At 42.6% G+C, this 11,079-nt stretch overlaps 1 protein-coding gene across 1 annotated transcript in view; it reads left to right on the top strand.

Moving 5' to 3' along the window:
• Nucleotides 1-1,495: 1,495 nt before the first annotated feature.
• Nucleotides 1,496-11,079, top strand: part of LOC115147140 (neural proliferation differentiation and control protein 1-like) — a 59,563-nt gene continuing 49,979 nt past the window's right edge. Inside the window, exon 1 of the mRNA XM_029689175.2 lies at nt 1,496-1,915. Coding sequence (XP_029545035.1) covers nt 1,816-1,915 — 100 coding nt within the window. The 5' untranslated portion in view covers nt 1,496-1,815. The remainder of the gene's footprint in view (nt 1,916-11,079) is intronic.

Here is an 11,079-nt window from a genome sequence, read left to right as displayed (position 1 = left end):
ATTTACCTCTGATATTTGAAACCTTGTAAACTGCTTGTCCTATTAGCACTGTGGTGATGGTTTTACTAATACATTAGGAATAATATTGGCATTGCAGCTTCTGCTCCTCCCTACACTGATCAGCAGGGTGCGCCCTCTCACACGATCCAAGATGTCCTCCCAGACCCACTCATTCTCCCTGCCCAGTCTGGGTCACTCCAAGCTCCTCACCTCAAAGAAGAAGCAGCCCATCAGATGTGAGCCTTCAATTTGACCAATGTCCAAACAGCTGAATTGTGAATTTGAAAGTGATTTCCTCTGTAATGATCTGAAAGCACAGTGTGGATCCACTCTTTAGGTGAAGGGAAGGCGATGAAGTCTATTGGGAGATGCACACATTGTCTCCAGTCTGTCATGTTTTTCAGTTTTCTCTGTGGTCCTCTCGAGTGCCAACATGTTTTCAGCCCAGTCTGAGCGTTCTAGTCACTCCCAGAGGAACTCTGCTAAAAAGGGAGCACCGGAACAGCCGGACAGGACTCCAGGCCATGAGGTAAACCACTACTCACACTCCATGTATTAAGAGTACTCTGAGATAAAAGGGGTCACGTCTTGGAGGTCATATGTAGCCATGGGAATGAGGTTATTTGATTGATTCTCACACTTAATGAGCAATACCGCTACAAACTGGGCCAGTTTTCCGGACCCAGATTAAGCCCATTTATGGACAGGAAACCTATATCAATGGAGAATTTCCATTGAGCTTGTTTGTTAGTCCAGGACTAGGTTTAGAGGCAATTTATACTTGATCCGAAATGTAGTCAGAGGTGCCATGTAGATGGTGTGACGCAATTGCGGAGTATGAATGCCCTGCCTTCTGCATAGGCCTTATCACTGTAAATGCTGCACGGCCAACGCAGAACTCGGATTGACCATGCAGCGCCTTTAAATCTGTGTTCGAGAAACCAACCCTTTATGTACAGTATGGCTAGCTGCGATAAAGCTATCCCCTTTTGCTGCCAGCGGACGGGAGAAGGCCTGACAGTGGAACTCTAGATGTGTAGTGCTCGGACTAGGACCCATATGAACGAAGTCAATTTCCTCGTCGATGCTAACACCAACATGCACTAAAGCTGTGCTCACTGTCTGGTACTTACACTGTCATAGCACGAAAATAGGCAAATGTTAACAATGTTATTATCTCAGAAAAGTGTGATAGTGGAAACTCAAACTAGCTGCTTAGACCTACATAACACTTTTCTATGGCATTATATTCATGGACTTTCCATTGCGTTTCTTATCTTGCAAACAAGATAACATTGCTGCCCCCCACCCTTGCTACAGTGATAACATCGGTGATGGTAGAACATGAGTTAAAGCCTATGTTCATTTATGTGCGACTGATAGTGGTTAAACCAGAGACAATGTAATAAACCGTTTTTGGTCAAACATTGGAGGCAACAGCAGAAAACACCTGCATTTCGCCTACCTGCCTGCGCTCGGTCTGTTAGATTGGCAAAATTACCAAACCTGTTTTCTAATCGCGTCATGACGTCGACACCAAGATTTTACGTAGCCTACCGCCGCAGTTCACCGTGTCTCTCCATCTGATCTCTCCGTTGCAGAATTCCCCGCCTCGCCTTACTTCAATTTGCGCACCGCGATCTTTAGCAGTGCTACGGATTAACCAGCGGCTCATAGACCGTGAACCGGACTGTCCACTAGTGTAGGATTTATTTGTCACGGAAAACACTTCGCACTGAAAACGAGTAGGGGGAATGATGACCAACCCTATGCCCCGGTGTCTGGCTCACGGTTCCTAAAGAAGTCCTCTCAAGGATGCTGCCTTCGAAGCGGATCGAACGACAACCCCGGGCCTCGCTTCAGCCCGGGGTTCTCCTGTGTGTCATTCTCGCCACTGTCAGTGCAAGTATGCCAGGTAAGCATATCGTTTTATATATATATATATAATATTATATAGTTTTGTTCTGTCTCATATAAAGTTATACAATTATGCCTTTATTATAATGTCTTCAGATTCTCAAAACAGCCTGCATTCAATGTAAAAACAACAGCAACCATAACATATACAATAACATTATTTGGCCGATCATTTTGGGTTGAAAATAGTCCAAAGGGCACTGAAATTGATATGTTGGATATTGATATTGGATATGTTAAGTCAATTGTGTTTATGTAACGCTTAGTGCGTGACTAGGAGTTGTGAGCAAACTAAGAAAAGGGAACCAGGAAAGGGCATTCTCCGTATAGTGTATACCCTAGCAGATGGACGTAGTCTAGCCTATATTGCTTGACATGTGTTGTCATTCATATAACAATCTATATTTTTTAAGTAAATCATTATGTGCAGTCTTAGCCTATACTGCATTGGGTTAATCTTTTATTATTTTTTTATTTCACCTTTATTTAACCAGGTAGGCAAGTTGAGAACAAGTTCTCATTTACAATTGCGACCTGGCCAAGATAAAGCAAAGCAGTTTGACACATACAACGACACAGAGTTACACATGGAGTACAACAAACATACAGTCAATAATACAGTATAAACAAGTCTATATACGATGTGAGCAAATGAGGTGAGAAGGGAGGTAAAGGCAAAAAAAGGCCATGGTGGCAAAGTAAATACAATATAGCAAGTAAAACACTGGAATGGTAGTTTTGCAATGGAAGAATGTGCAAAGTAGAAATAAAAATAATGGGGTGCAAAGGAGCAAAATAAATAAATAAATAAAATAAATACAGTAGGGAAAGAGGTAGTTGTTTGGGCTAAATTATAGGTGGGCTATATACAGGTGCAGTAATCTATAAGATGCTCTGACAGTTGGTGCTTAAAGCTAGTGAGGGAGATAAGTGTTTCCACTTTCAGAGATTTTTGTAGTTCGTTCCAGTCATTGGCAGCAGAGAACTGGAAGGAGAGGCGGCCAAAGAAAGAATTGGTTTTGGGGGTGACTAGAGAGATATACCTGCTGGAGCGTGTGCTACAGGTGGGAGATGCTATGGTGACCAGCGAGCTGAGATAAGTGGGGACTTTACCTAGCAGGGTCTTGTAGATTAATCAAACACTCTACGTGATTTTCATGGAAATTTCGAACATGTAGACCTCATTTAAATCACTATTTTATAAGAGAGAGATGAGATTGAAAAGGATGAATTAGAGAATTAAAGATGCATTCTTGTGTAATTTCAAACAGTAGTTTTGAAAGTGGTGCTCACGAGTCAAAAATGGTCCCGTTTTTTTTGTGCGCCACCTCATCCGATTGTGTACTATGTCACCCATTTCATGTGATATGTTACAAATGTAGCCATTTGTATATCATGCAATGTTTGCAATTTGTGTGATATGTAAGATCCCAGAGTGCATCTAGAATAGTAGTGTCTGCGAGGCTATCCCCCAGCTGCGTGATATCTGGGGCCAAAAATGAGAGGTACTGACTGACCATGAGAGAGAATCTCTCCTGAGCTCTCAACACTGTGAGAAACACAACTGCTGGATACTCTTACACACATAATCTCTTCATTTTACTGGACGGATACACACACACTCATTATCATTATCTCACTGACCACTCGCACCACTCAATCAATCAAATGTATTTTCTAAAGCCCATTTTACAACAGCAGTTGTCACAAAGTGCTAGACAGATACCCAGTCTAAAAACCCAAAGAGCAAGCAATGCAGATGAAGAACCATCGTGGCTAGGAAAAACTCCCTAGAAAAGACAGGAACCTAGGAAGAAACCTAGAGAGGAACCAGGCTCCGAGGTTTGGCCAGTCCTCTTCTGGCTGTTCCATTTAGGTCAGATCGTTCTTCAAGACGTTTAAACATTCATAGATGACCATCAGGGTCAGATAATAACCACAGTGGTTATAGAGGATGGAACACAATAACACCTCAGGAGTAAATGTCAGTTGGCTTTTCATAGCCGAGCATTCAGAGGTTAAGAGAGAGAGAGAGAGCGATTCGGGAGCTTCCCAGACAAAACAGTTTGGAAAAGTTTGTGCACATACTATGACGACATTTTGTGACGTTTTTGTTCATTTTGGACTTCGGCAGTTCGGGCACACAACATGTTTTGGGGCGCAAACTGAAATTCGGGAGCCGACGTATATGAGCCTTCGTCTGTGATTGGTCAACAGTAGGGATTCTTCAATAAAGTATTTGTCGTCATTCCACGAGACACAATTATCATGCACCAAACATCTGTCAGATGTCAAATCGCACAACTAAAAGATCTTTGGAAAAAAAGTCCAAATTAATGACAGATTTCTTGATTTATCTTAGATTAATTCTGACTTTTGAGAAAGTGGGAGTGGCTAGGTTGTTGCTACGGTGATTCGAGGAACAAACTAAATTAACTGCCAGGGTACAATATAATGAACATAACACACCCACAACGTACAACACCGCCAAGACCCAAATCTCATTTTTTTTTAATGAGCAGTAGAAAAACACATGCGGACTCAGGCCAGGGGAGAAGGACTGCTCCTTCTCATTGAGGATTTCAAATTCAAGGCCGCCCGGGGTTTTCATAAAGGTTCTGTTTTCATAAAGCAGGAACCCCCATAAGGGGAGTATGGCGGCTCTTCATGGTCAATATTCGTGGACATACTTTTTTTTTTTTTTACACAGTCGTGGTAGCAATACTTGCTTCTATATTTCACCAGTATGTCTTGAACCAATTATTTCCAAAACGCACACAGAATTTTTTTATTTAGTTAGGCAAGTCGGTTAAGAACAAATTCTTATTTGCAATGACGAACCTGGACGAAGCTGGGCCAAACCTGGACGATGCTGGGCCAATTGTGCGCCGCCCTATAGGACTCCCAATCAATGCCGGTTGTGATACAACCTGGATTCGAACCAGGGTGTCTGTAGTGACGCCTATATCACTGAGATGCAGTGCCTTAGATACTCAATGAGAGGGGGCAGCACTGAGCTAGCCTGCAACGTCACTTCCTAGAGTAGCTCACACTGCACATAAAATGTTTCCAAAAACTCCTCCAAGAAGCAAGATGGTGATACATTAAAACAGCAGTTCTTGATCTTCAAATGTGCAACATAGGAAGTCAGATGACGACGGGGGCTTACGTAACCTATGACTTCCATTATTTTTACCACTAACTCCGACCCTGTTATAGGGTCAGAGGCAGTGAAATCAAATCAAATGTTATTTGTCACATGCACCGAATACAACAGGTTGTGGACTTTACAGTGTAGGCGAGTGGAGAGTCAGGCAGAGACAGCAAGGGTGGTCACTCCAGTGCCTTGTCGTTCAGCTTTCGCAGAGACAGCAAGGGTGGTCACTCCAGTGCCTTGTCGTTCAGCTTTCGCAGAGACAGCAAGGGTGGTCACTCCAGTGCCTTGTCGTTCAGCTTTCGCAGAGACAGCAAGGGTGGTCACTCCAGTGCCTTGTCGTTCAGCTTTCGCAGAGACAGCCAGGGTGGTCACTCCAGTGCCTTGTCCTTCAGCTTTCGCAGAGACAGCAAGGGTGGTCACTCCAGTGCCTTGTCCTTCAGCTTTCGCAGAGACAGCAAGGGTGGTCACTCCAGTGCCTTGTCGTTCAGCTTTCGCAGAGACAGCAAGGGTGGTCACTCCAGTGCCTTGTCGTTCAGCTTTCGCAGAGACAGCAAGGGTGGTCACTCCAGTGCCTTGTCGTTCAGCTTTCGCAGAGACAGCAAGGGTGGTCACTCCAGTGCCTTGTCGTTCAGCTTTCGCAGAGACAGCAAGGGTGGTCACTCCAGTGCCTTGTCGTTCAGCTTTTGCAGAGACCGCAAGGGTGGTCACTCCAGTGCCTTGTCGTTCAGCTTTCGCAGAGACAGCAAGGGTGGTCACTCCAGTGCCTTGTCGTTCAGCTTTCGCAGAGACAGCAAGGGTGGTCACTCCAGTGCCTTGTCGTTCAGCTTTCGCAGAGACAGCAAGGGTGGTCACTCCAGTGCCTTGTCGTTCAGCTTTCGCAGAGACAGCAAGGGTGGTCACTCCAGTGCCTTGTCGTTCAGCTTTCGCACCCCTGGACCTGACTACACTCAATCGTAGGACCTACTGAAGAGATGAGCCTTCGGTAAGGATTAAAGGTTGAGACCGAGTCTGCGTCTCTCACATGGGTAGGCAGACCATTCCATTAAAAAAAGAATCTCTATAGGAGAAAGCCCTGCCTTCAGCTGTTTGCTTAGAAATTCTAGGAGCAACGAGGAGGCCTGCGTCTTGTGACCGTAGCGTACGTGTAGGTGTGTACGTCAGGACCAGCCTCTCTCTGTCCCTTCTTTAACTTCCTCCTTCTCTGCTGATTCTCCCTGTTGTCATCCACATTTTGTTTTTTAAGGTCAGGTATGTCATTGCAGAGGCAGTGCTTTTGTGTGGCTCACTGGCACTCTTGTCACTAATAGTATTCAGCGATTCTCCTGGGGGCTGGCTTGTGTTAGATGGAGAGATTACAGAGATTACAGTTTAACTGTTATTGCTAGTCACAAATAACATGTGCATGCAAGTGCACATACACACAGTGGTGGGAAAAGTACCCAATTGTCATATTTGAGTAGAAATAAAGATGCCATCATAGAAAATGACTCAAGTGAAAGTCACTGAGTAAAATACTTCTTGAGTAGAAGTCTAAAAGTATTTGGTTTTAAATATACTTAAATATCAAAAGTAAAAGTATAAATCATTTCAAATTGCTCATATTAGGCAAACTAGATTTTCTTGCATTTAGTTTTTTAAGGATAGACAGGGGTACACTCCAACACTGACATAATTTACAAATGAATAATTTGTGTTTAGTGAGTCCGCCAGATCAGAGGCAGTAGGGATGACCAGGATGTTCTCTGTTTAGTGAGTCCTCCAGATCAGAGGCAGTAGGGATGACCAGGATGTTCTCTGTTTAGTGAGTCCTCCAGATCAGAGGCAGTAGGGATGAGCAGGATGTTCTCTTGATAAGTGTGTGAATTTAACAATTTTCCTGTCCTGTTAAGCATCGAAATGTAACGAGTACTTTTGGGTGTCAAATGTATGGAGTAAAAAGTACATTATTTAGTAACTATTTTCTTAACTCTATTGAACTGCATTGTTGGTTAAGGGCTTTTAAGTAAAGCATTTCACTGTGTTGTATTTGGCGCATGTGACACGACATTTGATTTGATTTACATTCAGTAACGGAATTACATGTGTTCCTGATATGTACAGTGCATTCGGAAAGTATTCAGACCCCTTGACTTTTTGTTATGTTATATTTATTTGAAAATGAATTATATAACACATTTCCTCATTAATTTACACACAATACCCAATAATGACGAAGCGAAAACATGTTTTTAGATTTGTTAGCAAATTTATAAAACATTAAAAACATACCTCATTTACATAACTATTCAGACCCTTTGCTATGAGACTCTAAATTGAGCTCAGGTGCATCCTGTTTCCATTGATCATCCTGGAGATGTTTCTACAACTTGATTGGAGTCCACCTGTAGTAAATTCAATTGATTGGACATGATTTGGAAAGGCACAGACCTGTCTATATAAGGTCTCACAGTTGACAGTGCATATCAGAGCAAAAACCATGCCATGAGGTCGAAATAATTGTCCGTAGAGCTCTGAGACAGGATTGTGTCAAGGAAGGGTACCAAAAAATGTTTGCAGCACTGAAGGTCCCCAAGAACACAGTGGCCTCTCATTCTTAAATGGAAGACGTTTGGAACCACCAAGACTCTTCCTAGAGCTGGCCTTCCGGTCAAACTGAGCAATCGGGGGAGAAGGACCTTGGTCAAGGAGGTGACCAAGAACCCGATGGTCACTCTGACAGAGTTCTTCTGGTGGAGTGCTGCAGAGATGGTTGTCCTTCTGGAAGGTTCTCCATACTCCACAATCAGGCCTTTATGCTAGAGTTGCCAGACGGAAGCCACTCCCAGTAAAAGGCACATGACAGCCCGCTTGGAGTTTTCCAAAAGGCACCTAAAGGACTCTCAGACCATGAGAAACAAGATTCTCTGGTCTGATGAAACCAAGATTGAACTCTTTGGCCTGAATGGCCATCCCTACAATGTAACATGGTGGTAGGAGCATCATGTTGAAAATAGCTGTGCAGCAACGCTCCCCATCCAACCTGACAGAGCTTGAGAGGATCTGCAGGGAAGAATGGGAGAAACACCCCCAAATACATGTGTGCCAAGATTGTATCGTCATGCCCAAGAAGACCTGAGGCTGTAGTTGCTGCCAAAGGTGCTTCAACAAAGTACTGAGTAAAGGGTCTGAATACTTATGTAAATGTTTTTTTTTATACATTTGCAATAAACTCTAAAAACCTGTATTTGCTTTGTCATTATGGGGTATTGTGATGTCATTATGGGGTATTGTGATGTCATTATGGGGTATTGTGATGTCATTATGGGGTATTGTGATGTCATTATGGGGTATTGTGTGTAGATTGATGTGAAATATATATTTTTTATCCATTTAAAAAAAAAAGGCTCTAACGTAACAAAATGTGGAAAAAGTCAAGGGGTCTGAATACTTTCCAAATGCACAGTACTATACATAAATGCACAATAATGGATATGAATATCATTCTTTTCATGGTGATGTATCCTGAATAGGTACACAAATATAGACATTTGCAATATTCTTCTTTTGCATATTTGGCTGGTATTCTACACATGGGCTATTATTGTAATGAGGTCCACCCCCAAACAAGACCACATTTGGTTGGTCTGGAGCAGACCAAATCTGAACCAATCATAGACGTCTATGTTTCACAAGTTTGGACATCACAGTACAGCACAGTAGAGTAGAATGGAGTTCCGTACAGTACTGTACTCTAGTGTGCTCTACTGTACTGAACTCTACTGTACAGTTCTGCACTGTACTTTTCTTTACTCTACTGTATTGTTCTGTTCTCTAATGTGCTGTCCAAACTTGTGAAACAGAGATGTCTATGATTGGTTCAGATTTGGTTTGGCCAGAGTGGACTGACCAAATTTCAACTACTTTTCAACCCCAATGGATGTCCGGTGTTGGTCGGTGCTCGTTGCAGTAAATGGAAAAAGAGTAGGTGGTAGGTGTCATGGTAGGTATCAGGAAGACCCGGGAAGGTGACATTAATTGGAGAGAGAGAGAAGCTCTAACCACTTCTGGGAAAATTGGAAAAACTAAACAAACAAACAACACAAAGAATTATCTATCCAAAATGGAGATGTGTGGGTAAACCACTTCTCCAATCTTTTTGGCTCTAGAACGAAGAACAAACAGCAAAAACATATACATGATCAATTAAACTATTAAAGACTACCAGAACCCATTTGATTCTTCAATTACCTTGAATGAACTATAGGATAAAATAAAAACCCTCCAACCCAAAAAGGCCTGTGGTGTTTATGGTATCCTCAATGAATTGATAAAATACACAGACAACAAATTCCAATTGGTTATACTAAAACTCTTTAACATCATCCTCAGCTCTGGCATCTTCCCCAATATTTGTAACCAAGGACTGATCATCCCAATCCACAAAAGTGGAGACACATTTGACCCCAATAACTAACGTGGGATATGCGTCAACAGCAACCGTGGGAAAATCCTCTGCATTATCATTAACAGCAGACTCGTACATTTCCTCAATGAAAACAATGTACTGAGCAAATGTCAAATTGGCTTTTTACCAATTTATCGTACGACAGACCACATATTCACCCTGCACACCCTAATTGACAAACAAACCAAAACAAAGGCAAAGTCTTCTCATGCTTTGTTGATTTCAAAAAAGCCTTTGACTCAATTTGGCATGAGTGTCTGCTATACAAATTGATGGAAAGTGGTGTTGGGGGAAAAACATACGACATTATAAAATCCATGTACACAAACAAGTGTGCGGTTAAAATTGGCAAAAAACACACACATTTCTTCACACAGGGTCGTGGGGTTAGACAGGGATGCAGCTTAAGCCCCACCCTCTTCAACATATATATCAACGAATTGGCACGGGCACTAGAACAGTCTGCAGCACCCGGCCTCACCCTACTAGAATCTGATGTCAAATATCTACTGTTTGCTGATGATCTGGTGCTTCTGCCACCAACCAAGGAGGGCCTACTACAGCAGCACCTAGATCTTCTGCACAGATTATGCCAGACCTGGGCCCTGACAGTAAATCTCAGTAAGACCAAAATAATGGTGTTCCAAAAAAGATCCAGTCGCCAGGACCATAAATACAAATTCCATCTAGACACTGTTGCCCTAGAGCACACAAAAAACTATACATACCTTGGCCTTAACATCCGTGCCACAGGGAACTTCCACAAAGCTCTGAACGATCTGAGAGACAAGGCAAAAAGGGCCTTCTACGCCATCAAAAGGAACTAAAAATTCAACATACCAATTAGGATCTGGCTAAAAATAGTTGAATCAGTTATAGAACCCATTGCCCTTTATGGTTGTGAGGTCTGGGGTCCGCTCACCAACCAAGAATTCACAAAATGGGACAAACACCAAATTGAGACTCTGCATGCAGAATTCTGAAAAAATATCCTCCATGTACAACGTGGAACACCAAATAATGCAGAGCAGAATTAGGCCGATACCCACTAATTATAAAAATACAGGAAAGAGCCGTTAAATTCTACAACCACCAAAAAGGAAACGATTCCCTAACCTTCCTTAACCTACAGCGAGATGAACCTGGAGAGATGAACACTGTGACTGACCCAAACTTAAGGAAAGCTTTGACTATGTACAGACTCAGTGAGCATGTGCACACTGCCCACAAAATGAGGTGGAAACTGAGCTGCACTTCCTAACCTCCTGCCAAATGTATGACCATATTAGAGAGACATATTTCCTTCAGATTACACAGATCCACGAAGAATTCGAAAACAAAGCCAATTTTGATCAACTCTCACATCTACTGGGTGAAATACCACAGTGTGCCATCACAGCAGCAATATTTGTGACCTGTTGCCACAAGATATGGGTAACTAGTGAAGAGCAAACACCATTGTAAATACAACCCATATTTCCAGTATGTTTATTTATTTTCCCTTTAGTACTTTAACCATTTGCACATCGTTACGACACTGTATATACAGTTGAAGTCGGAA

This window comes from Oncorhynchus nerka, linkage group LG19 (genome assembly GCF_034236695.1).
Source record: "Oncorhynchus nerka isolate Pitt River linkage group LG19, Oner_Uvic_2.0, whole genome shotgun sequence".
Classification (NCBI taxonomy): Eukaryota; Metazoa; Chordata; class Actinopteri; order Salmoniformes; family Salmonidae; genus Oncorhynchus; species Oncorhynchus nerka.
Note: the sequence above shows the minus strand (reverse complement) of the source record. Positions and strands in the feature narration are given on the sequence as shown.